Below are 27191 nucleotides of genomic sequence, written 5' to 3'. Positions count from 1 at the left end.
TGTTCTAATATTATCTGTACAATATTGTACAATGTCTATTGTCTTCAAAAGGGAAGTAATACCATCTACTTTACAGGGTCACATGAATATTAAGTGATTAATGTATAGAAAGCATACAGTGCAGTGTCTAATTCTCAGGAGTAACCTTAGAGTAGGAAAGACAAAGAGTGACTCGTCTCCACAGATGTACAGGAATGTGGCTTTAACGAGAATTTCCACACCAAACCTGGCACAGCCGTAGCAGTGAGCACATCTACGAGGCCAGGCCATGGTTCCTAATGTCCTCCACTGAAAAGAACCACATTCCTTTGAGAAATGACAAATTCTAGTTAAAGGCAGAAGAATATACAAGCTCAACTTAACATACCTTACAGTACTGTTTTATCACAGTACTGGACTGGTGAGAAAAATGCTCAAATTCATGGAACAAGGCAAAGCTCTCTTTACCAGGGACAGGGACAAGGCTAGAGGGGTTTGGGAGATAAGTACAAGAGTTCCTGGTGGCTCAAGGGAGAAACCCAACAAAATAAAGCACTGTCACCCCTAACATATAAAATGAATATTCATGAGTAATGACTAAGTAGAGAAAAGAGGCAGACTATGGAAGAAAGTCCTAAACAGTGAATGCAGATAAACCTTGAGAGGGGTGTCTGACTCCCTACTCTCACCCATTCTTTGGTCTACTTACAAAAATATCACACAAATACTGAAAGGCATTCTATGAATACTGCCCCAGGATCCCTCAGTACTTTCAAAGTCAAGACCAGAAAAAAAAAAATCTCAGAACCAGGTCCAATCACAAGAAGCCTACGGTGACATGACTAATAGAATACTGTTTCTTAACAGAAGGGGAGTGGACTGCACTGATTTCAAAATAACTCTTAATCTAGAAGTCTTCTAATACAGACATTATATTAGAAAATAAGATCAAAGCTATCTTAGGCAATGATGACGCCCAAACACACACAAAAGAACTGCTCAATGCTGTATATTTCCTTACCCTATTTTAAAAACAACGGTGGTGTAACCCAGCACTTGAGCTGGGAGAAATCAGAATTTGAGGTCAGTCTGGTCCGTGAAATAAGACCCGTATCCTCAGTATCCTCAGAACCAACAACAAATGGCAAACAGAAAAATCCGTCCTGTTCTTACCTATTCTTTTTTAATTTGGCTTCAGCTGATGGCATGTTTTCTAAGCAGCTGGGACAATAATGAGAGTCCACCTATAAGAAAATAAGAAATGAATGAAGCTCGTTACTAAGATATGCTATACCTCACCGAAAGGTAAGAAGTCACTGATGGGGAGGTGGGGTGGGGGGACAACACCTCTAGTGTTTACAGTTTAGCAATTACCTATCTGCTGTTTGTTTTCCTTGTAATCCCATTTTTTTCCCTTTCTGTATTTTCTGTTCCCTATCATCAAGGTTTATGTGTCAGCTGTGTCAAGACTTGTCTATGTGACACTTCAAGCTTCCAAATGAATCGATTAAAAACGCAAATATGAAGCTGTGATCAAGTCTCCCATCTCGTTTGGCTTGAGTTGTGTACGGGAAGATGGTTTGTGACTAAGGGCACTGGCTGCTCTTACAGAGGACTGGGGTTAGATTCTCAGCACCCATGTAGTAGATCACTGTGTGCCCTCTTCTGACCTGCATGGGCAGTAGGCATGCACACAGAGCACAGCTACACGTACAGGCAAAATACTCATGCATGACATCTAAAAAAAAAATGTAGCCCTTAAAGACATTAAGTTTCCTCATCAGCAATGTAATATATTTACTGAGAATTATTAAAATTTCCACAGATATAGCCAGCCAATTAGAGGCCTGCTTCTTAATTAGTATATGTGTGGCATGTGTACAGACACTTATGGGACAGTCAGAGGGAAATCTCAGGTGCTGTAACCGCAAGCACCGCCCCCTGCCCCCCTTTGCCTGGAACTTACCAAGTAGATTAGGTTGGATGGCCTATAGGCCACTGTGCCTAGCTTGTAAGCATGTGTGTTCTGGATCCTGGGGACTGAACTCATGTCTTCCTGTCTGTAAACGTTTTACAGATTGTGCTATCACTTCAACCCCCAAATGAGAGATTTCTATTTGCTTATTTTCCATGCATTTTGCACATATGTGATGGGGGAGGAGGTCTGCAGGTGCCACAGCTCATGTGTGGATGCTGAGGACACCTCACAGGACTTGGTTGGTTCTCTGCTCCCACCATTGAGGTCCTTGGACCCAACTCGCATTGGCAGGCTTGGCAGCAAGAGCCTGTACCTGCTGGGCCAGCTCTTCAGATTCCAAATTAGAGATTTTAGAAAAATAACAAATTGAATAACACAAGTATCTTATTTACTGTATGTAACTCAAAACACAGTCTTATATATATATTAGGTCCACTCTTAAAATATACTTTGTAAGAAAGTATTTTAAGTAATGAGCAGATTTTATTTGATAATTACAGAATTCTAGCTATCACACAAAGCACTAATGCAGAAATCTAAGAAAAATCACATATATGATACAAATATGTATAAATATGTATGTATAAATAGGACTGTATTTCTTATATTCTTTGGTTTAACCATTCTTAATATTTTGGAAAATATCTCCAATAAAATAACCCCAGGGATCTTAATTCTCTGATCCTGGTCTTCCTTCCCATCTCTAAATGACTCTGTAATCAAACCAACCTGTACTTTTGGGGGTGGGGTGTGAGCCCAGAGAGTCGAGATGGCATATCTCACTATAGCCTAGACAGTCCTATAAATTACCATGCAGTTCATGCTCGCCTTGAACTCAAAATACTTCTCTTGCCTTAGCCTCCCAAATGTTAGGATTATAGGCCTGAGTCACCACAATACAGCTTTCCCCCCCCTTCTTGCAACACCATGCACCTTCGACAGCTGGATGTGGTAGTTTACATTTCTAACTTCGGCATTTGGGAGGTGAAGGCAAGAGAATCAGAAGTTAAAGGCCAGCACTGACTACACAGTAAGCTTGAGGCTAGCCTGAGCTACATGAGACCTTGCCTCAACAACCCTCACCTTATCCAAAACCTTCACCAAGCCTCCCAAATCCAAGCCTCCATCTTCATTAGATGGAAAAATTACATAAAGGCCGTGCCACACAGTTGAATATACTAGTACGAGCTTTCAACGGACTGTGAAATTTCCAACAGTAGTGTTTATGCTTTACTTATTTTTCATCCCAGCAGCATAGTAGACAGACAACTTCCATCAAAAGCTGCAGAAGGTTTGGGACTTTATTGGGTGCCTTTTTTATCTTTAAGCTGAACAATCCTATTCCAATGACCGTCTGGGCCTGTGACTAGAACTCTGAGCTTCTTTTACCACAGACTACTCTATGCGGTTGCCCCTCAAGTCAACCTATCAGTCTTCTTGTTTCGGTCCTTGGCCTGGCTCAGGAAACTGGGCAAGCTGTTTGGACAGTGTTCCGGTTCTGGTTAAAGGAGGGTCAGAACTTCCCAAAAGGGAGGGCCACGACCAAGAATGGCTGCCCGCTCCTTCCGCTAATGGTAAGAAGACAGTTTCTTTTGCCTTTCAGTGACTCGAGCTAGGCACTTCCGACCTATCTCTCAGCCCTCCACTCGCAAGCCCCACAGAAGAATGCAGGGTCCAGGGCAAATCGTGCAGCTACAGGCAGCTCCAGAACAAGAGATCTGCTCAGCCCCACCCGGGGCCGCCCCCTTTTCCAAGTGACTATTCACAAGCAAATGAAATCGCAAACCCAGCTGAATGATGGGGCATTTGACCAGTCAGCAAGCTAGACACACGATTTCCCCGCCTCTCCCGGCGGAACTTCCTGCCAGCCGCAGTGACTGGGATGAGCACCCCCACCCCGGCGCGCAGTCACCGCAGGACGGCCCAGTTACCTCGTGTGACACACATTCCAGCGATCGAAGCTCACTGCAGTAGCGGCAGAAGTAGAGCTGTGAGAGCGGGGCCCGAACCTTCTTTTCTCCTTGGACGAGATAGAGAACCCGCTCCGACTGCAGCAAGGACGCCATCTTGGTGAGGGAGGAGCCAACGCCCGGCGCACCCGTCACGTGACACAGTCCGGCGTTTCCCTCCCCGCGTTCCCCACGTCTTTTACGTAGACATTGACGTAAGCTAAGCCGATCCAGCGGGACTTTGCGATCTAAGTGCGCGTGCGCTCCTCGGTTTTGGGTCCCACCCTCCTCGTTTCCGGGAACTTTGGCTGTTATGTCCCTCCTGGGATAGTCTGTCCTAGTCCAAGTCCAGACAGGCTCAGTGCTCTTCTTTGTATCATACAGAAAGTAAAACTGCTGTTTGTTGTTTTGTAAACGGTCTTCCCCCCACCCCCACACCTTTCAGGCCAATATTACATCCAAATTGGAAAGCCGAGTTACAGCAACTCTGTTCTTCTGACGACCTTGCCACAGACCCCTTGAAACATACGTTCTCTCTTTTGAAATAATAGTAAGCTCTAGCATTGGAAGTACTATTCATTTCTAACTATGAAGTTAGTGATAAATCTACACACTGTGAACATTTATTATCAATGGTGGAAGACAGGAAGTAGTACACCAAGTTGACAAGGGCCATCTGTATTCTGTGTGTACATCAAGGCTGAGATGTGAAACGACAAGATACCACCCAGAGCCAGGCTCACGTTGTCTGCCACCATGTGTTTGATTAGTGTATTAAGTGTCTGATATTAGAGCCCGTGATGGGAACAGAAAGAGAACCCTTCTATTAATATTAAGAATGGAGATAGAGGAAATGCAAAACTAACACCGCCTCAATTCTCATGAAACTTCCAAGGTAGATACTAGCATTATTTCTGTTTTAGAGAGCAGGAAACCTGGGCTTAGGGAAGCCCAATGGTCTGTTTCCCGTTTTCTCTTGTATTTATTCCAGAGCTTGCACACATCGCCCCCATATAGAATGCCTTCAGCACATTTTCTAGGAAGGTAGTTGCTTACTTTATAAAACGCTTTTCAGTTATACAGCATTTAATGTATATTATCTTATAAACGGTGCCACGTTAATAGTTTAAAGTTTATTAAATTACACTTACTCTTTTTCTAAGGTGGGAGGGATTTTATTCAGAAAGCATAAATACAGAGTGACTATGATGCTTAGTGGGCTGCCTGAGGTAGAATGTTCAAAGACTTTGTACTCTTCTTGTTTGCCAGGAAAACAGCCTGGCACTAGATTAGTTCCATAGATGCATTTTGCTCTTAGGAGAAAGTATATTATTATCCAAATAATTTGCAGGGTTGTTTTTCTTTTTTTATGTTAATGAATTCATTGACCTTATGGATTATCGTGGCGTATCACTTTGGTTTTGTTTTGGTTTTAGTGAGTTTAAGTCCCCTTTCCTGGGTAGAGACACATTCCCCCTCTCAGGACTCAGGCTCTAGGTCCAGAGCCAGTGTTTTCTAAGTGTGGTTCTGCATCACCAGAGGAATTTAAAATGGGAAACCCGGGTTTATTTATGTAGATTCCAAAGGTATAACTTGAAATTTCTGGGCAGGAATTTAACTTCACAGCAGGTTCCCTTGTGAGTCCTACACCTAATGCAGTTGAGAAGAACTGGGTTTTGACAATCACTTGGGTTCTTTTTGTTTTTTGGCTTTTGTTTTTTTTGTCTTTGGGCTTGACAGAGAGCCTTCCCTCTGCTGTCGTCTGGGAGCACTGCTAAACGGAATGTGTAGCATTATGAGGTCACTGTGCTATGGACTAAGGAAAGTCATGGCAGAGAATCAATACACTTTGATCATTTCTTGATAGGTTCCTATCAAATCTCCAAAGGGGTCTGGACCCTGTTCTTGTTAACTCCAGTTATAGCTTCCAGAGTCTGAAAATTAGAATTAACTTCAGAGATCTGTGTTCCAATGACAGCACCCGTGTCAGTCCCAGGTCATCACTAACCTTATTTTTTAACGACATAGCTGATATGTGAATACATTTTGTGAATACTTCTGGGAACTCTTTTAGTCAGCCACAAAGTATGAGTTAACATTCTGTGGAGGAGCTGACTGACATAGGTAAGAGCCTGTGAGTGCACCTCCTTCGCCCTTCAGGATTGTTTGTCCCTTAGAGGGTCCCAGCAAGATGAGGTCCTCTGTGCACACAGTGATGAACAGCCTCATGGTATTTTTTCACTCTTCACTAAGGCCGCATTTTAATGTTGGATTCACCTTGTGTTTTGCTTTTAGGGTGAGCATTGGTTTAACACAGGGACCCAGAAGTAGCACTGCCAGACAGAGGAAAGGCTAACCACATTCAAAAAATACTGAGTGTGTTGTGAACAGCCAGCTCAGTGTGCATTCTCACCCAGACTATAGAAGATGTAAACTTCCCTATTGTTTTGCCAACATAAAATTTCTAATCTGGGTCAATAGCTTTGGTAATCCCTGGCTATGCACTTTTGAAAAAAGAAAACCATTTGTAACTCCAAGTCTTGTTTGAGGACACACAGATTGGGAAGAATACTACTTGTCTTGGTGGGGAGAAGAAAAAGTTACCATGAGTGTAAAAGCACTTTGTGAACTGTGAAGTGCTAGGCACATAAAAGGACATTTCTAAAACCCCTAGTGGGGAGATCCTATTGTGATTTCCTCTCAGAAAAGAACTTGGAGATAGGCTTTGGCCTAGTGAACTCCCAAGTGACTTCTGAGACCCCAGGAACTGTGCCAGCCACGGCTGCCCATTTGCCAAGGCTGCCTTCCCCATGTTGGGCTTCCTGTTTGGAAACTACACTAATCACAGACTTTCCTCTATAGAGTCTGCAGTCTCATCAGAACATTCCAGCAAGTACACAGAAGGGAAAGTAAAAAGTCATGTCTCAACAGCTAGCCCCTCCTGGCTCTTCTGGGAGCCCCTCCCAGGAAATGTAGTGCTGTTGCCTAAACTCTGTTTCCCAAATGTAAACATGGCCAAGGGCTGCAGGCACACGGCCATCCTAGCAAACCTCCTCCATATCCCAAGCAAGCGGATGGAGAATTTTTTCTCTCAAAGCTTATGTTCCTCACATTCTTGCGACCTCTGAGTGCTGCCAAATCTTCACTAGCACCTACCTGCCTTAGTCCAAACCTTGGGTGCTTCCTTGGGGGCTCCTTCCTTCCTTCTTGATTTTACTTTCTAAATAGTTCTAACTTTCATCTCTCTTTGCTCTCTCACAACTGTCTTAATTCAGAGTTGGTATTGTTTTCCTCCCTGGGCTCACTGCTTTCTCTTAGTAGCCACCCAGTCTGCCCTCTTCACTGAGCTAGGTTGGACCAGCATGGTGCTGCAGTGGAGAGGGGGTCAGAGACAGCTGGATGTCTCTCTGTGAGTGTGGTCAGTATTTCAGTGCCTGGCCTGGCCAGGATGAGATAATAAGACCTTGCCTCAAAACAGAAACCAAATAAGCATTGAGATAGACTGGTCTTTCTAAAAAGCACATTTCAAATGTATTTATTTATTTTCTATTGTTTGTCTTCCTTTCTTGGCCTCTCTGTCACCTATAAGACAACCACCCACCTCCAGCCCCAAACTCTTAGGGTAATGGTAAGCGCTTCAGGATCAGAGACCTGTCTGCCTCTTTGGCCTCATATCCGAAAACCTCACCTTGCTTTCAAGTCCTATGTAACTCTAACTCCGACTCAGGAGTATTCTTGGTCCTTGTATCCCTTTGGGACCCTGTAAGTGCAGTTTCCTCAGCCAGGAGCATTGTTTGTTAGTTCCAGGGTACTTTCCTCTATGAAAACTTCCCAAACACTAAAATAGAACTGTGACCTGTTAGAGCACCTGGCATGTGGCATGTTTTTAAAACAAACACGTCTTCTTTCTAAAGCATGAGCTCTGTGGATGCCTGACAAAGGGCTTGATCCAGAGTAGATATACAGTAAATTGTATTTGATGACTTTCACATCTGAACACATTACATGCATGTGCTCTTAAATGCACTAACATTGTCAGACAGGTATACACAAAACCCCACAAAGCAGAAGACAGCTCAGCTTTTTTCCCCCAGTGCTCTCCTCTTTGCCTATAGTGACTGGATGTTTCCATCCTGACAGGCTGAGTTTCCATAGCAGTTGCCAACAGTGGAATTTCCTGAGTTTAGGTGGCAACCTGCAGGAGCCCTAGGCACTGGTGAAGCACAAACCCAGGTTAAGGAGCAGAGGGAGGAACAGACCCAGAAGACACCTAGCTTGGTGTCTGAAGCCCTGCATGGCCAGCTTCTTCAGTGATGTGCTCAGGCTGCACAGACCAAGGCAGTGGTTGCATTGGCCCTGATGTTGGAGTTGGTAGGCGCCCACACTAGTCTTCTGGTATAGGAGGCTGGATGTGACTAAGAATGAACACGAACTAACAAGATTCTAGTTCCCATCCCTGTATTCTTCAAATGAAAAAAAAAAAAAGGCTCAGAGCTAAAGGCCATTTCCATGGGTTCGTTTGCTTTTTAGATAGAGTCTCTTTCCTTGTAGTCTAGGCTGGCCTCAACCATGATCTTTTTACCTCTGGAATGTGTGCCATACTTGCTTTCCATATGTTTCCTTGTTACAGTTTCTGTTTTCTAATCCATAAGCACAGCTTCCCAGTTAATAGCAATTAGCTAATTGATGTCTACAACAGAAGGAAAACCTAGTTTCTCTTAAAAAAAGATTTATTTATTTATTTAATGTATATAAGAACATGGTTGCTGTCTTCAGACACAGCAGAAGAGGGCCATCAGATCCCATTACATGTTGTTGCTGGGAATTGAACTCAGGACCTCTGGAAGAGCAGTCAGAGCTCTTAACCACTGAGCCACTCTCCAGCCCCCTTAGTTTCTCTTTTAACACTTAAAAAGAAAATGTAAATCAAGCCAATGCGAGAGAAAGCCAGTGACCATAGAGGGTCTGTTTGTTTCGCCTTGGGAGTTTGTTAGGTGACCCCTGAGCACATGAGTTACACATTTCTAAAGTGTTCTCAGGTTGTCTTCAGGAGGAGTTTCTCAAGCACACCTCCAGCCTCACTGAGGATTTTCCCTTTGTGCTTCTTCTTCTTCTTCATAGGCTAACAGGACTGTAGTACCAATTCTACAGGACCTGGGGATGCTTCCTCTGTGTTCTGTTGAGTTAGCAGGGACGTGGGCTCAGCATCCTCTCTCCGTAGAGGAGATACAACATGACCTCAGGCTAACTGTGGTCATTGCTGTCTAACAGCTGCTTAAAGTTAGGGTAGGATCCTGGCTTCTCAGGATCTGATAGCTCTCAGATGCAAGCCCATGGACACACAGTCTCTGTTCTGCCAACTCTCTGAGCTTACTCTGACTCTGCCCCAGAAAAAATTGCCTTTTATTTTTAAGCAGTTCTTTTTTTTTCTATAGAAGGTAGAGCAAAAAAATGGAAGGAAGGAACCTCAATTTTTTTTTTTTTGCATAGAATGACAAGATAAGTTTCCTGAAAAGATTGGATTTGAGCAAAGATGGGAGAAAGTAGAGGTTGAGATAAGTGGATAACAGGGGAAGGGTGATTCAAGTCTCGGAGGCCCAGAGGAGCAATAAGTAGGAGGTCAGAGAAGCATTACAGGGTAAGTGGGTGAGAGCCCTGGGGAACAGAAGGATTGACGGCAGCATTTGTGGGATCTTGAAAAGCATTTATGATACCGGAGTTTGCTCTATGGGACTTGGAGATCGTTTCGTGTGTCTTTGCTTCCTGTGGCGATGATAAACACCAAGATGGACAACAACTTGGGGAGGGAAAGGGTTGATTTGACTAATGGGTCACAGTGCGTCTTAGGAGGAAGCCAAGGTAGGAGCTCAAGCAGCGTAGGAACCCGGAGCCAGGAACTGAAGCAGAGAGCGTGTGAGGCTGTGTTGCTCTCCATGGCTTGCTCCGACTGCTTTCTTATATAACCCAGGACCACCTGTGCAGGGGTGGCCCCCCTCACAGTGTGCTGAGCTCTGTCAGACCAATCATGGATCACGGAAATGCCACACTGGCTTGCCTACAAGCCAGTCTGCTGGAGGCATTGTCTCGGTTAAGCTCCTTTTCTGGGATGACTCTAGCTCGTATCAAGCTGACAAATTCTAACCAGGACAGTGTGTTTTCAAAAGGAGCAGAGACAATCTACTTTTTATAAGTGCCACTCTGTATGTGAAGTTTTTAGAATGAAGACATGGAAAAAGGAGAGAGGTAGAGGTTAGCTAATAGATTGCTACAGTGATCTAGGGAAGACGTTAAAAGGACCAGCGTTGGCACAAGCCACACCAAGACCAAGTTCTAAGAACAAAGGAGATGTATTTGTTCCAGAGGGGAAAAGGGCAGGGAATAAGAGACGAAGACAGGACGTAGAGAATGAGGGAGAAAAAGGGCAAGTGAGATGGGGAAGGGTTATTTGTCCTGGAGAGACAAAGGGCAGACTCTAGACAGGAGATAGATGTGCCCATTGGCAGATGGCAGTTTATGAAGGAAAAAAAATTAGGATGAGTTGGTTAATTTTGATTGGACATGTTAATTAGGGCAACCAAAAGGGGGTCTTTGATTTCTGGACTTCAATACTTTGATAGCTGCACCATGGTAGTCAGCCTCAGGAGGAGGAAGTGGCTAAATAAAGGAATGGGCCTTGGTGGTTAGTGTTAGGAATGTAATGTAACAGTTTTTAACAAATGGGTGAGGGCAAGGCCTGACAGAGCCATGTTTGCCATGCTCTTGCTGCTAGAGCCCCTCTAGAGATGACAGCACCAGGATAGTCTGGCGTATTTTGAAGGTTGAACCTGTGGGGTTTCTTGGGTTAGCTTTGGATGCGTATCGTGTGTAAGGTTTAGCTTGGAACCATGCAGCAAGGCTTTGGTTAGGCCAGGGGATGATTTGTTTAATGACTTGCCTGAATTCACCCACTGGGAGCTAATTTCCTCAGAAACCACTGTTGCTGTCTCTCTGTCAGAGATCCAAATAAAAAGACCAGGAAAGAAAGAGTTTTCCATGTGTAAGAGAATGTGTTAAAACTGACTTACTTGTTCACAGTCTCAGGTTTACTTTGTTTGTGCTTACCAGACAGGAAAGCATATTTCACAAGAGGCCCCAGGAAAGAGCCAGTCACTTGCTAAACACGTTAACCAGATCTTCAGAGCTCCAGCTTGAGCTGAGAATTTGCTGCTGTTTTGTGAGAACCCAGTCTATTTGTCATGGTGCCAAAGATTCTTCCAAATAAGCTTTGCTCCTTGCTGTGAGAACAAGATGAGTTCAGGCAAGTACACTGGGAAAAGCATAGCACACTGTTAGCGCTACCAGTGTGCTCCGGGTTCCTCCTTTTCCCGCAGAGAAAGTGTTCAGAGGGAGGAAGTGCTTTGTCTCATCCCCAGCTTACTTCCTGGACATTATGTTGACTTCTTTGGCTACTTTGGATCATCGGCTTTTCCAACTGTCTATATTCCCACCTCTTCATTTTGGTGTTTCTTATTGTTCATTTCTAGAAAGTATTTTTTTTTTTAAGACTTTAAACTACATGTCCGAGGAATTTTCTGCTCTCACAGGGAAGTTCAGCCTGATGTTTGGTTACTGTTGAGCCGGTCTGGGAAACCGGTCTCTAAGCTTTCTCTGGTGGTTAATACTCTGTGGTATTCATACCCTGGTTACCGGGAGCATGTAACAGAAGTGATGAAACGACAGTTCTAAAAGTGACTATAAAAGTTAATCTGCAGGAAATTGATGATCTTAGAATGTTTAATATTAAGTGAGAGCACACAGTCTTAGAAAGAAAACAACTATATGTTCTCTCCCATGTATAGAATCTAGCCAATAATATAGCACATGTATATATACATGGGGTATGGTACAACGAGTTAACAAAAATGGCTAAATATTAGGGGATGAGGAAGGATTGCGTTCAATAATGAACGTGAGTTATGAAAGAGGATAGAATTGTGTTTCTAGTTCTAACTCCTAGATTCCCCTATTTGATGGTGGGTAAGTGCATACAAATGTATTTGATAGTGAGAATGTTAAATAAGTGAAGCTCCACAGTTTCCATTTCAAAAGGCTACTCTAACTGTGGATGTTCATTGAGTACCGAAGGTTTTGGACCAGGTTAATTTTGGTGTGTAAGATATATATACATATACATATTATTATATACATATACATATATATAAGATTATATACATATACATATATATATAATAAAGTTTGAAATAAAAAATAAAGTTACTTTTGTGGCCTAGGCTGTAATTCCTGTAATTCCAGTACTTGGGAGGCTGAGGCAGGAGCCTTGAGCTCCAGGCTAGTTTGGTAGAAGCTAAGAAATATTTTTATTATTATTTCAAAATGATAGAAAATAAAAACAAAGTGAGAGAAAAGAAAAACAACCACCCAGCAGCAACAACAAATCCCAAAGCATAAACATAACCTCCATCCCTGTCAGGTGAGTCTTATGAATATTAGCTATGCGATGAGGCCTGTTGTGGAAAGAAGCCGATGTCTTTGCTGAGAGCTAGCAAGTAAGCTAAAGATGGAGACAGCAGCTGTGCTCCAGTTTTGAGAGTTAATCCAAACAGCCGGTCAGTCACCTGGACAGGGAAATGCCCCATTTGGGAAGCTGTTTATTCTGAAGACTTAGGAACAGCAACCAGCCTACCTGAACTGTGTGTGGGAACTCTGTGTGGTTCCATTTGACTGCTGGGAGGTGCTGAGCTAGACCTACCCGGGCAAGAGCTTCCTTCAGGATGTTGTATGACCTACCTGTACCCAGTACAACTCCTTCTCTCTGGTCACTTCTGTCACCTCCTGCTTCTCCTACTGTTCTTCGCCTCATGTCTTCCTCAACTACCTTTTCCGAGGTCAGTGTTCCTGTGATGTTCATTGAAAGAATTCAAACAAGACATATAGAGCGTGGTGTAGAAGAGAGGTGGGGTTTATTACAGGGTAAAGTGAAACACTTTCAAAAACATTCTTTTGGCCAGTGACCAAAGGGACCATTGTGTGTAGAGCATACTCTCAAGTTGTAAGCGTGGACATCAGCCAAAGGGACCATTGTGCCCTAAAATTGTACACTTTAGGTAGGCTTTTTGCCATTTCTTAAGTCTCTAGAATAGACAGCTTCCCCATTGGAGCACTTCACTGTCCAGGTCTCTGACAGGCCTGTTTGGATTAATTCTTAGGAAAAGGATACTCGTGTCTTCATTTTTTTTTTCCAGAAAGCCTCACTGTAAATAGGAATTTTGTCATCTTTTGGGCAGTTCAAAATGGAATTCTTCCCTAATGACTCTCAAGCCTCTACTAACTAGCTACCTAACAGTTAAAGGTGGTAATTTGAGAAAAGCTTGTTGTGGGTGTTGTTTTCAAAAGTGTGTGTGTGTGTGTGTGTGTGTGTGTGTGTGTGTGTGTGTGTGTGTGTGTGTCTGCCTGTGTCTGCCTGTGAATCTAAAGGGACGTTATGGTACTCCATGGCTCGTACAAGTGTGATGCTTTCTGAAGCCTAAGACCAGAAGTGGCAGTTGTACAATCAGCCTTTACCACCAGGAACCTTGGGGATGATGGGGAGCACGAGGTAGAATGACCTCTCACCCCTGCTGGAGCTTCTCTGTGAGCCAAGTCTGATGGAAGTGAGCTATCAAGGCGATATGGTCTGAAGCAGAATACAAGAGTCTTGAGACAAGGGTCAGGGTAGTTGAGGGGTTCCTAGAAGGAGGGTCATATGATTATCAGTCTGTGGCCCATGTCCACAGAGACACTCTGAGAAACAATGTAACATGGTTCTCAGAAATTATTTTTCCAATTATAGTTGGTAGGACGTTGAGGATATTTATACCTCTGAAGACTTGTTCCTGGGGAATTGCCAGGTATTTTGACTGACAAACTGCTTTTCTATAGCTCTGGGAAAACCCACAGACACAAGAGTTCTGGCAACTGGAAGTCTGTGAGGCACTGAAGGGGCCACTGATAGGCTCTGAGGTCTGTTGGTGTAGAATACACAGAGGTACCTATCTTCAAAGCAAGGAAGGAATACAGATACAACTTAGGTGCATATTTTAAGGAAACAGTGAAATTGGTAACTGTACTCTAACATCAGGCTTCACAATAATTGTTGGTCTTCATTCCCACGTTTACTTCCTCTGCCTTCTCCCATAGCCAGGATTTGAACTGTCAAAGCTGCATTGTACGTGTTTGCTGTACATTCTGTGTTTCTCTGCTGTGCTTTAGCCAGGCAGGAAAGAGCCCACTTCGCAGAGCATAAAGCCAAGGCACAGAGAGTATTACAGGCTCAGTAGAAGCCAGTTGGGCACAGGACATTTAAGACCAGCTCTGAAAGGCAGGCCTCTAATCCCAGCTACTTAGGAAGGTAAGGCAGGGAATCTCCAAGGTCCATGGCTGCCTGGGCCACTCAGCGAGACCGTGTCTAAAATAAAAACGTCACAAGAGAGGTGAGCTCCATTTTAGAGTGCTCGTTTAGCTTGTGGAAGGCTCTGAGTTCAACTCCCATAACTGCCAACAAACAATCCAGCATCAAGTGCTGTCCATTATCATCTGGATAATCCTGGACAAGTCAAATTAGAAACGAAAAGTATCTTATTATATTCGTTCAGCCTCTCAGTTGGTAGGATTATGGGCATGAGTCACCATGCTTAGCTAAAACATGTTCTTGAAGTCAGGAGGGTGGCACAGGCCTTTAATCTCAGCAGAGGCAGGTGAATTTCTGTGAGTTCAAGGCTAGTCTGGTTTACATGATGAGTTTCTAGGACAGCCAGAACTACGTAGTGAGACCCTGCCTTAAAAAGCAAACAAATAAATAAAAATTATCTTTAAAAGAAAAAAAATCATGAAAAAAAAACCCAACAAAATGCTACAGTTTTCTTGAAAAAATTAGAAAGGCAAACTGAGATATGTGCTGGTAACAGTCTATCAGCTCTCCTCGCTCTATGGCTGCACAATTGAATACTTTGAAATTAAGCTATGGGAATGCATCCAAAGAACTATACTAACGAGACGGTGTGACCATCCCTCCCGTTTTTCTTTCAGCATCCTGTTCCCTCTCAAATCCTTCTGTCTAGAAAGCTCTATCATTTTGCCTTCCTCCCTTCCTGCCTAATTGTTAATTGGATTATGTACTTTAGTTACAATCAAAAGTTTTAATCAAAGTACACATTTCTTCATGCTGCTTCCAGGCAAGGAGCTGTGTCTTTAGGGAGTTAGCAAGCCACTGCTGCTGCTTTGCAGAAAAGGGCATTTTACTCAAGGGAGTCCCAGGATGAAATGGAATGGGCAGGGACAGAGACTCTTGGGAGTTCTAAGGCCTGCTGCTTGACTCGGCTGGGTGAATGAACATTAAAGTTCCCATAAGGAGCCAGCTGATGTCTGAACCAGGACAGAGCGGACAGTGGTTGTGGTGCCTCGAATGACAATGTCTCCTATACGCTCGGGTGTCTGAAAGTTTGCTCCCCTGTTGGTGGCACTGTTTGCGTAGGCTTAGGAAGTATGTCTGCTGGAGGCGGTATGCCACTGGGAAGGGCCTTTGAGAGCTAGGAGACTTGCTGTGTCTAGTGTGAGGTCTCTGGCTCCTGCTCGTAGCCCTCAGCGTCCTGCTCCTGACACTCTTCCTTCCTTCCACCATCATGGACTCTAACCCTCTCAAGCTGTAGGCCCAAATAACTTGGTCATTTTATCACAGCAGTAGAAAAGTGACTAATACAGTGGGTTAATGGGACAAGGCAGATCACCTCTCACAGATGTGTCTTAAGGTAGAGCAGGGCCGAATCGATGGCTCAGTGATTAAGAGCACAGGCTCGTCTTCCAGAGGACCTGCGTCTGATCCCCACACCTAAGTGGCAGCTCACGGCCATCTGTAACTCCAGTCCCAGGGGGTCTGATGCCCTCTTTTGCTCCTGTATGCATGTGGCACACAGATATACATGCAGGCACCCTCTAATAATACTTTTAAAAAAAAAGGTAAATGCATCCGGTAACAATCTTAAGATCTCTGAGCCCCAACTTTAAAGGAATTGTGGAGTTACAAGTTCTTCTAAAAAGTATCATCTGATTTAACTTCATAATCTATGAAGCCTAAAGACTTAGAAAAGGGAGGAGATTTAAACGATGTCCCAGCAAACTGGGGACAAAGGAGCCATGGTATAGTACTGTTTAGTATCATATATTGTGCCAGTGTTCTCCCAACACTTTCTGCCACGATGGACTCGCTCTGCAATATCACCAGCTTGCATAACTCCTATGGCAGGAAACCCACAGTAGCCTGGGAAAGCCTGCTGTACATTTCCAGGGGGTGTTCCTGTATTTTTTCTTCCAGTGACCTGGCCTCTTCCACATCTTTAGTTGTCTCTTTCTGCTCAGAGCACAGCACACAGGGCTGCTCAGAGCCCGGAAGCTGACGTCATTGCCACGGCCTTCCCAGCATCCCACTTTCTTGCTGTTCTCTAAGTTCTGTCTTGTTTCTTCTCGTTGTAGAGGCAGTTTGTGTTCTAGACATACCATTGCCTTGTTAAGTTTTCTTTCCAGACTGGTAGGCACAGTGTGTTTTAGCTGACTTCGTGTTAATTTTGTTAGGCCATAGTTCTTAATGTATTTGGTTAAACATGTCTAGATTTCTCTGCGAAAGTTATTTCTGAGATGAGATTAAGATTTAAATAGAAAGGTTTTAAGATTTTGGATTGTTCTCTTAAATCTGGCTATGCTTCAGCCAATCAGTTTCAAGCCTAAAAAAAAAAAAAAAAAAGGTCAGGGGACTCTGCCAACAGGTTGCCTTTGGATTTCAATGTGACATGAGATCTTTCTGTGTTTCAGGCCTGAACTTCATGGGAGCCAGTTCTCAATTCATTAAAATCAACCTTCCACTCCCCCAACTCTCTCTTTTTCCTTTCCTGAACACATATCTATCCAATTGGCTCTGTTTCCCCAAAGAATTCTGATTTCACACGATAGATTTTTTTTTCTTTTTTCTTTTCTTTTCTTTTTTTTTGCCCCTGGAGCTGAGGACCGAACCCAGGGCCTTGCACTTTCTAGGCAAGCGTCTACCACTGAGCTAAATCCCCAACCCCCATACAATAGGTTTTAAAGCGTCTAACTTTCCCTTAGACACAAACTCAGAGTTAGAAAGAGAAATCTTAGGTGATTTTTCATTAATTTATGTACTAGAACATTTATTCTACTCCTTCATGCTGGTGATTCAAAAGAAAATGTAATTTGTGTGTGTGTGTGTGTGTGTGTGTGTGTGTGTGTGTGTGTGTGTTTGAGAAAGGGTCTTAATAGCCAGTCTGGCCTGGAATTTTCAGTGAAGTCAAGGCTGGCCTTGAACTTGTGATCCTCCTGCCTTAGTTTCACTACCGCCGAGATTAAAAGTGTGCATCACTATGCCTGGATAAAAGGAGTGTTTTGAATCAGACTTTAATTTTCCATTTAGTTTTGGACAAGCAGGGTTTCAGTTTCATAAAAATTTAGGGAGAGAATTAATTGTACCTAGTACCCAGAGCTGCTATTCACATATACTATGTCCTGCAGTAAGTAATCTGCCACTAACACACTCTTTGACCTTTATGGTTTCACTGAATCCTCTTCTGTCTTATTACAACCCCCTGAGATAGGCTGTCACACTCATATTTTATAGAAGGAAAAACTGAGGCCCACAGACATCAATTATGTGACTGTGGCTGTGAAGTAATGCAGAAGAAGCATTCAAAATCAATTTTCCAAAATTCTGAACAACACTCTTGTTTTGCTTTTACTTGGAGACTTTTGGCATTTGGGAAGATGGCCTGAGTTCAGAGCAGTAGAAGCATAACCTTTGGTTGTCTTTGCACTGTGACAGAAATCATCTGTAGCATAATGGAAAGAACAGACAAAACCCCATGTGTACTGGACTCAGCCGTCTCCAAGTTAGCAGCCAACTTTATGGGGTTATAAATCTCCAGACTCTTAATTGATGGTAAATAGTAAAGGAAGCAAAAGCTGCTTCCCTGGAGTCGAATGGTCTTTACGCCATGCTTTCGGATGGCGTGGATGGACAGCTGGCTACCCTTGGGTTTATTTCTGCATGTTTTTATCAGTACACTTTTATAATGACAAACTTCAAAAGTTATTTGTGAGCCAGGCCTGGTAGTACTAACAGTAAAAGTGGTAGGAGGATCAAGGTTCAAGGACAGTCTCGGTCTCATAAGACCCTGTCTCAAGTCTTTAAAAAGAATGATCACAAGCCTGGTTGGTGGCAGGTGCCTTTAATCCCAGCACTCAGGAGCCAGAGCTAGGTGGAGCTCTGAGTTTGTGGCCAGCCTGGTCTACAAAGTGAGTTCCAGGATAGCTAGGGCTACACAGAGAGAACTTGTCTCGAAAAAACAAAACAAAACAAGCAAGTAAGCAAGCAAACAAAGTTTGATCACAGAGGGCCAGTGAGACGGCTCAGATGCCAAGTCTGATTACCAAAGTTCAATCCCCAGACGTACAGTGTAGGAGGGAACTGGTGGAAAGTTGTACTCTGACCTACCTTTATGCTTGCTCCATACACAGACCACATGCACACAGAATGAATTTTTAAAATACAGTAAAATTGACTGTAGAAATGATGAACTCTTTCCCAGTATTTCTCAGGTTAAATGGCCAAACTAAGAACTGAGTAAAAGAAGAAAGAAGTGTGAGAAAGCCTGGCAGAAGCAGTGTCTCTCTCTGCTTCCTGCCTGTGGACGCAGTGTGACTAGCTAGCTGCCTCGTGTCCTGCTGTCATAGCTGGGGCTGCTCTTTGTGCCATGTGTCCCTACCGGGTGGGATGATAACCTTAAAGCGATGGGTCCGGCACTGGAGAGATAGCTCAGTGGTTAAGAGCACCGACTGCTCTTCCAGAGGTCCTGAGTTCAATTCCCAGCAACCACATGGTGGCTCACAGCCATCTGTAAAGGGATCTGATGCCCTCTTCTGGTGTGTCTGAAGATAGTTACAGTGTACTCCTATAAATAAAGTAAATAAATCTTTAAAAAAAAAAGCGATGGGTCCAATGAGCCTTAGATTGTCAGGTATGTGGTCACAGCAATAGAAAAAGTAACTGATTCTTCAAGTATTCTCTTCTTTGGAAAAGTTGATATATACTATTCAATTTTTATGAATCAGTTGAAGTTTATTGAGGAATATTTTAATATAATAAGCAGAATAAAGCATATCCAAGAGTCACCTCACATATTAATTTTTAGTAGATGGCCAGTAAAGACATGGGCCTGAGGTTTTTAAAAATTTATTTTTATGTTTATGTACATGTATTTGCACCCATGTGTGTGCAGGAGTCCAGGCAGTCAGAAGAGGGAACAGGTAGTTGTGGGTCACTGTGTGGGTGCTAGGAAACGAAGTTTGGTCCTTGAAAAAGCAGTAAGTACTCTTTAACCATTGGGATGGCTATTCTTGGTTGTCAACTTCACTGTGTCTGGAATTAACTAAACCCTAAGGGGCTGGGTACACCTGTGAGGGATTTTTCTTGATTGAAGACCCACCTGAACCTAGATCTGTTGTGGTAGGAAGATATACCTTAAATCTGGGCCACGTCTCTTAGTCAGCCTACATAAAGGACACAGAGGAGGGAACTAGTTGCTCTTCCTGCTTACCCTCACTTTTGATGACGAGTTCATTATTTCATTGGCATTAGAACATACTTGTTCAGGATTCTAGAATATACTGAAGACCAGCTAAGACACTCAGCCACATAGACTGAACAGCTACTATAGACAGCTATGGTTGGACTAGTGGGACCACAATAAGCCATTATAATATAGCCCATGTAATCCCATTATATTATTCATATATTCTATCCTATTCACACACATACACACATACACTCATTCTATCAGTTCTGTTCCTCTATAGAACCCTGGTTCAGGGATTTTTATGGAGGGCATTTTTGGCTTTAAATTATCAATTTAGCCTCTTTATTTGGGTCTTATTCTTTTTTGTTTGTTTCTTCTTTAGTCACTATCTTAGTCATTGTTTTATTGCTGTGAAGAGACACCATGACCATGTCATCCCTCTCTGTCTCTCTGTTTCTGTCTCTGGCTCTGTCTGTCTCTCTGTCTCTCCGTGTGTGTCTCTCTGTCTCTGTCTTTCTCTCTGATTTTTTTAAGACGGGGTCTCTCTGTGTAGCATTGACTGTTCTGGAACTCACTCTGTAGATATATATTCTCCTGCCTCTGCTTCCCAAATGCTGGGATTAAAAGCATGCTCCAGTTCCACCCAACCATGTCAATTCTTTTTTTTTTTTTTTTTTTTTTCCTTTTTCCGGAGCTGAGGACCGAACCCAGGGCCTTGCGCTTGCTAGGCAAACGCTCTACCACTGAGCTAAATCCCCAACCCGTCCATGTCAACTCTTAAGACAGGAAAGTGTTTAATTGGAGCTTGCTTACAGTATCAGGGGTTTAGTTCATTATCATCACAGAAGGGAACATGGCAGCACACAGACAGACAATGTGCTGGAGAAGGAGCTGAGAGACCTACATCTGGATCTGCAGGCAGCAGGAAGAGAGAGAGACACTGATCTACCTTGGGTTTTTAAAACTTCAAAATCCACCTCCAGTGACACACTTCCTCCAACAAGGCCACATCTAATCTTTCTCAAGTCTTTCCATTCCCTGATGACTTAGAAAGTATGAGCATACGGCAAGGGCACTTTTACTCAAACCACCACAATAGGCTTGGGTAATTATTGTTTTCTTAGGAATGTCCACTTATCTAAGTTGGAGGAAAGAGTTAGTTAGAGTAGTTTTCCTCGTGCTCCTTTACATTTCTGAAGGGTCCATAAGAAGCTTCCATTGTCCACTCCTGACTCTGTTTCCTAAGCATGTTTAGCAACTTGACTCTTTTTTCTTGTTTGATCCCAGCAAAGGCTACTTGGTTTTCTTTTAAAGGAGTGTCTTCTGGGCTCTGGAGATAACTCAGTTGGTAGCCTGTTCTCTAAGTATGTCTGTATTCTGTCCTCAGCACGTAATACATGTATCTGGGTGGGCAGAGAGATGACTCAGTCATTCACAGCACCTGCTGCTGTTGCAGATGACCTGGGATTCAGTCACCATCATCCAGGTGGAGGTTCACAACCACCAGTAACACCAACTCCAGAGAATCTGGCCCCAGGCATGCATTCGTACAGACAGAACATGCACACACAGAAAAACAAGTAAGTGACCTAATTTTTTTTTTTTTAAAAAGAAGTGGGACTAAAGAACAGAAAGAAAGGAAGGAAGGAAGACATGAAACTAAGTAAAAAAAAATCACAAAATCCAAAGTATTTCAGCAAGGGAAAGGTTTTACTGGCTTCTGTAAAAGGGTATGATGAGGCTATGCCAAATGAAGCAGGCGTTCTGCGGGGTTTTATTTATAGCACAAAGGGGCCCTGGCCCTCACTTTGAGTGGTCAGAGCTTGGCATCACGTTCTTACACACTTGGCTGGAATGCACATTTTAGCAGAAGGTGAAACTCTGAACGCGTCCTTCGAGTTTAAAAAGTGCTAACCCTGGAAGAATTGGAATTTCAGCCAGTAGCTTCTTCAAAACCCCATTTAAAATGGAGCTCATTCTTGTCTAACACCTTGACAGAAAAGTTTACCGTCTTCACGTGTGCAAGCACAGGGAGATGCTGCACCTCTGTAGTACATCTGTAGTACAAGGGCATGCCACGATGCCTGGCTTTTGTTGTTTATTCTTCCGCGTCAGTTCTGAGGATCAAGCTCACACGTCAGGCCTGCACGTCAACCACTGTACCACATGGAGCACCTTTTCACACCCTGCTCCTGCAGTGTTGGAGATGGGACCCAGGACTCTGCATACAGGGCACGCACCAACAGAGCTCCGTTCGAAGCTCTCCGAACTCTTTTTCATGTCTCTCCTCATACCAGGAAATCAAAGTGAAGAAATCCATCTCCATTAAGTCTTCTATTCTGTCTCTAAAAGTGAGTGAGTGGATTCCTCTCTTCTCTGGGTTTGCTAATACTGCCTTTCTCTTCCAGACGGACTCCCAACTGTCTATTAGTGCCTGCTGGGACTTTTCATGAGCAGAAGGCTAGACACTGGGCGTATTTCCCTGGAGGGCTTTGTATTTGTAGTCTTGCTTCTGCACTAGAAGTACAATTCTTACTCCTTAGTGAATAAATGATAATACCCAATTAATGACATTTGTTCAGGTATAAAAGTCTGAGGAGGCTTTGATTATAAAATAAATTTGCCCACTATATCCTGATAAAAAGAACAGAATCTCATTTTACTTGTTTTTTATTTATTCAGACAGCAATATATTTAGGGAGGGACTCAGTAAACACATTTATTCTTCAATTCTGAGGGGTCACTTAGTGATCAAGTTCATTAAGAATATTTCAGGTGGCACCCTCTTCTAAACACAGTCCGAGCTGCCCTGCTGCCTCTGTGGCTTTTGTGTTTGGGCCAAGGTTGAGGACACTGCCAAGAAGGTTCTGGAATATTGAAGTCCTGGCTGTCTGTGGAAGGTTTGGCCATACAGGGAAAGTTTTCCACCAAAGAAACTTTGGTGTGCTGGTTAGGTACTGTCAATTGGCCACAAACCGAGGCATTACTCGGAAGAGGGGATTTGAACTGAGAAAAGACCTCCATCAGATTGGCCTGTAGGCACGTCTGGGCGGGGCACTACTGTCTTGGCTAATGATTGATGTGAGAGAGCCAAGCTCACTGAGAAAGCCATGGAGAGAAAGCTTGTTCACAGTATTCCTCCATGTCTTCTCCTTCAATTCCTGCCTCCAGGTTTCTGCCCTACTTGAGTTCCTGCCTTGGCTCTCCTGAATGATGGACTCAGATTTTTCCTCAGACATACTTCATAGATATCAACTGATACATTCTTGTGGATTGTTATATCAATCAAAGACTTTGAAATGATTGTTTCCTATGGCAAATTGTTGGATGTGGGGGAGAAAGTGCAATACATTAAAAAAAAGACTTGTATATGGCAAGGGAGATTACTTATAAAGAAGGGGAAGCTGTGGCAGAATCTGGAATACTTCTTTGGAATCCTCTGCTAAGAAAAAGGCGGCTGCTGATGTATTTAGGGGAGGATTACAGGAGTGCCAGAGTGCTGTCAGTCAGTGTGCTGTCAGTCAGTCAGTGTGCTGTCAGTCAGTGTGCTGTCAGTGTGCTATCAGTCAGTGTGCTGTCAGTCAGTGTGCTATCAGTCAGTGTGCTGTCAGTCAGTCAGTGTGCTGTCAGTCAGTGTGCTGTCAGTCAGTGTGCTGTCAGTCAGTGTGCTGTCAGTCAGTGTGCTGTCAGTCAGTGTGCTGTCAGTCAGTGTGCTGACAGTCAGTGTGCTGTCAGTCAGTGTGCTATCAGTCAGTGTGCTGTCAGTCAGTCAGTGTGCTGTCAGTCAGTATGCTGTCAGTGTGCTGTCAGTCAGTGTGCTGTCAGTCAGTGTGCTGTCAGTCAGTCAGTGTGCTATCAGTCAGTGTGCTGTCAGTCAGTCAGTGTGCTGTCAGTCAGTGTGCTGTCAGTCAGTGTGCTATCAGTCAGTGTGCTGTCAGTCAGTGTGCTATCAGTCAGTGTGCTGTCAGTCAGTGTACTGTCAGTCAGTGTGCTGTCAGTCAGTCAGTGTGCTGTCAGTCAGTGTGCTGTCTGTCAGTCAGTGTGCTGTCAGTCAGTGTGCTGTCAGTCAGTCAGTGTGCTGTCAGTCAGTGTGCTGTCAGTCAGTGTGTGGTCAGTCAGTGTGCTATCAGTCTATGTGCTGTCTGTCAGTCAGTGTGCTGTCAGTCAGTGTGCTGTCAGTCAGTATGCTGTCAGTCAGTGTACTATCTGTCAGTCAATGTGCTGTCAGTCAGTGTGACGCTTCTCTGGAGGATGATAGTGGAGGGAGGAAGGATAGATGGACTCCATGAGGATAGCTTTCTTGCTCCATGGCATACAGATTCTGCCACCAAACCCAAGGACTTGGAACTAAATTCTACCTGGAGAGCAAACTGTGGTCATCTTTGAAAATAACTGTGCCTCCTCTTCCCTTTGTTAACCTGAATGATGGCATTTGGGTCAGAGTTCTTCCCTTTTCAGATTATGTTAACGTCTGGCAGTTAACTCACATTTGCTAATTTCACTCATTTGTATTTCACTTCACTAAAAATTACTTTTTATTTATCATTATTCTTGTGCGTGTGTGTGTGTGTGTGTGTGTGTGTGTGCATGTGCGTGTGTTGATGTACATGTGACTTGACATTGTCAGAGGACAACTTTTGGAATTGATTCTCTCCTTCATTATGGAGTCTTATAACTGAGCTCAGGTCATCAGGGTTGTGAAGGAAGAATCTTTACCTGCTAAGTCACCTCACCAGCTCCATTTTCAAATTTTAAAAGAATCATATTTTAAATTTGTATATTTAATATCATGACCAAGAATGTTAACAGCATAGATTTTCCCATGTAGTTTACTGTTTAAAATAATTTGATGTCAAAATGCTGCATGTTTTATATACAGTTAGGTACACTCCAATGTGTCAATGTTTATTTTATTGTGTTGAATGTATAATTGTACAGAAAATAGCTACAAACATTAAAAATGTCTCATTTCAATTTGAATACTCATAGTGCAAATAATCAAAATGAATGAAAAGAATAGTACCTCATGTACATGGGAAAACATTCCAAAACAAATCCAGCAGTATTCCAAAACATGTAACCATCATTTGATTTCCCTCATTGGCTTAATAGGTTTATGTGATTTATTCTTGTTTTATAGGTCAGCAGTATGCGTCTGTGATCATTTGCTCCTGCCTAGAAAATGCCTTAGCAGTACTGAAGTCATCCTATGATTTAGGCCATGGATGTCTACTTTTAGCTGTAATACTGAGAAATTTGACTCTTAATTCTATTCCAGTTAAGAGTGCCACCAAGACACTTGAGATATTTTTGCCTGTTGAAGAATCTTTAGCTTATAGAATCCATCTTCAGGATAGTAGGGATAGAAAGTGAAAGCCATCTGGTTTGACTAAACTAAAAGTTCTGTTAGTTTATGTCAGGAGGCAACTATACTAGGCTAGAGGAAAATAATGTTCTCTACCGTGTTGTAGAATTTGACAGTTTTTCCTCAAGGACAAGAACATAAGATGATAAATCTACTTCAAAGAGTAACACAGGGCTCAGGATATGTAGCTTAGTCATAGAATACTTGCCTAGCAAGTGTGATGTCCTGGGTTCAGTCTTTACACATACACACACACAAAAGTAACATGAGGGAGAGCAAATTTACTTCTTTTGGTGGATAGCTTGTCCCATTTTGTGTGATTAATATATAATGCCATTCTGGTATTATTAAGCTAATAAAGAAATATGGAACATATCAAACATAGCTGATTGAGTCCAGTCAGTATCTCTGTGCTTATATATCATATGGTAGAGACTAAAATACCAAGCCCTTACTAATTTATCCATCCAGGAAGGAAGCCCCAAAGATAGCTGGTATAAAATACACATTAACAATTATATCCATCTAAATTCTGGAATAGATCTTGGGTATTATTATTTTTATTTTTTGTGCCATTTGGATAAAATGCAGGGCAACTTGCTAGGCAAGTACTCTGTCACCGAACAACACTTCTAGCCAGGAACTGATCTTGGCAAGGCAACACAAACTACTTTACAGAAGACACAGTCACCACCATAAGACAGAAACATAGATGCCCAGGAGCAAGGATTGGTGCAGCTATGGTAACTATTAACAAGACTAATGACACTCTACTATTAGATAAATGTAACTGGGGGTAATTGTAAGAACTTCAGTTATTTCTGAAATGAGGGACCGGGCTCATTTTGTTGTTGGTATTTGTTTTAAATAATCAAAGGAATGACAAAGTCAACAGAAAGACCGCACACTTATTCATATCTGATTGGATTACAAAGAATTTAAAGAATCGTCTTTACCATCTCTTATAATAATGAAATGAATATCACAAGTCCAATTTCTCTCTCTTTTTTCATTCCTTTCTTAATGTTTTATTTTCTGGGTACAGAGTATCCCAGACTGGCAACCAAGTCTTTGCACTCTTCCTTCCTCAGCCTCCTGAGTGCACAGGTCACAGGGCATGAATATCCATGTGGAGTTTCATCATTTTAGTACAGAGAGTAGTTCCTACTCTTACATTAATATAGCAATTAATAATAAAGGATGCATTTCCTTCCTTTCTCTTCCTTCTTTTCTTCCTTCCTTTCTTATTTTTGAGACATTGTCTTTCTATGAAGCCCTGTTTGTTTGGGAACTCACTATGTAGACCAGGCTGGCCTTGAACTCACAGACACCACCTACCTCTGCTGGTATTAAAGATGTGTGCCACGAGGCCCAACTAAAAGGTTTTATAAGGCTACTTAGTAGAAATACTAACATGTTTCATTGTTCCACTTTAGATCCAGCATCTGCAGGGACTGTCACCAATGTAAACAGACTTTTCTTTTCTCAAGCTTCTCTAAACCTCCCACTCAGTGTTTGTCTTACTTATCATTCACATTCTGACACATTCACAGACAAAATTACTGTTGCTTTCATTGATAACCCCAACCATATTGATCATATGCATAAATGTGGTATTCATGTTTCAGTTCCTAGTATAGTTCAATAATCTCCATAAAGCACAGCTCTTTTTTTTTTCTTTTTTCTTTTTTTCGGAGCTGGGGACCAAACCCAGGGCCTTGTGCTTGCTAGGCAAGTGCTCTACCGCTGAGCCAAATCCCCAACTCCTAAAGCACAGCTCTTATCTGCCTCCAGCTCCTGCTTCCTCACAGGTAGCTCTGGACAAGCAATGAGCATAAAGGGTAGAACCATTAAGCCAGCCAGCAAAAGTTAAAAGCAACCATAATAAAACTTCCTATGATGACATGTCCCGTCTTTAATGTAGAAGATGATAAGATAGAAGAGACACATTTGATAAAAACCCAAAGATTTTTCTATTCTCAAGCATACAAAAACAATAAAGATCTATGTGTTTGTGCATGTGTGTGCATGTGTGTGTATGTGTGTATGCCTGTGTGTGCGCATGTGTGTGTACACCTGTATGCCTGTGTGCAATGTTTTTGCTTCCTAAGAAATGAATGAGTGACTATGGAACAAGGCTTGGGCTGGTGGAAAACACCCAATGGTCTGCCAGACATGTGACTCACCTGCAGCAGTAGCCACTCTGATGTGCAAGTATGTGGTGGAGAGATGGGGAAGAGAGAAGCAGCATGATTTGTACACTATGAAGAGAAGACTGGAGACTCAAGGGTAGAGAGGAATGGCTT

General features: G+C 42.9%; 2 protein-coding genes across 5 annotated transcripts in view; one reads left to right on the top strand and one right to left on the bottom strand.

The window, feature by feature from the left end:
• The window catches only part of Dctn4 (dynactin subunit 4), a 28658-nt gene extending 22970 nt beyond the window's left edge, over positions 1 to 5688 (bottom strand). Inside the window, exons 1-2 of one of the 2 annotated variants that reach the window (XM_006254783.5) lie at positions 3889 to 5688; positions 1153 to 1223 (exon numbers count right to left, since the gene is read on the bottom strand). In XM_006254783.5, coding sequence (XP_006254845.1) covers positions 1153 to 1223; positions 3889 to 4023 — 206 coding nt within the window. In that variant the 5' untranslated portion in view covers positions 4024 to 5688. The remainder of the gene's footprint in view (positions 1 to 1152; positions 1224 to 3888) is intronic. The other variant, NM_053404.2, reaches the window with a different exon arrangement.
• Positions 4097 to 27191, top strand: part of Smim3 (small integral membrane protein 3) — a 52321-nt gene continuing 29226 nt past the window's right edge. The window contains exon 1 of one of the 3 annotated variants that reach the window (XM_017600864.3): positions 4097 to 4121. Coding sequence is in view for 1 of the 3 variants with exons in the window: in XM_039096609.2 (XP_038952537.1) it covers positions 20940 to 21100 (161 nt within the window). In the remaining 2 variants the exon portion in view is untranslated. Of the gene's footprint in view, positions 4122 to 11056; positions 11204 to 20929; positions 21101 to 27191 lie in introns of those variants that run through there. The other 2 variants (XM_039096614.2, XM_039096609.2) reach the window with 2 other exon arrangements.

The sequence above is a fragment of the Rattus norvegicus genome, chromosome 18 (genome assembly GCF_036323735.1).
Source record: "Rattus norvegicus strain BN/NHsdMcwi chromosome 18, GRCr8, whole genome shotgun sequence".
In the NCBI taxonomy this organism is placed as follows: Eukaryota; Metazoa; Chordata; class Mammalia; order Rodentia; family Muridae; genus Rattus; species Rattus norvegicus.
This window is presented reverse-complemented; position numbering and strand designations above follow the sequence as displayed.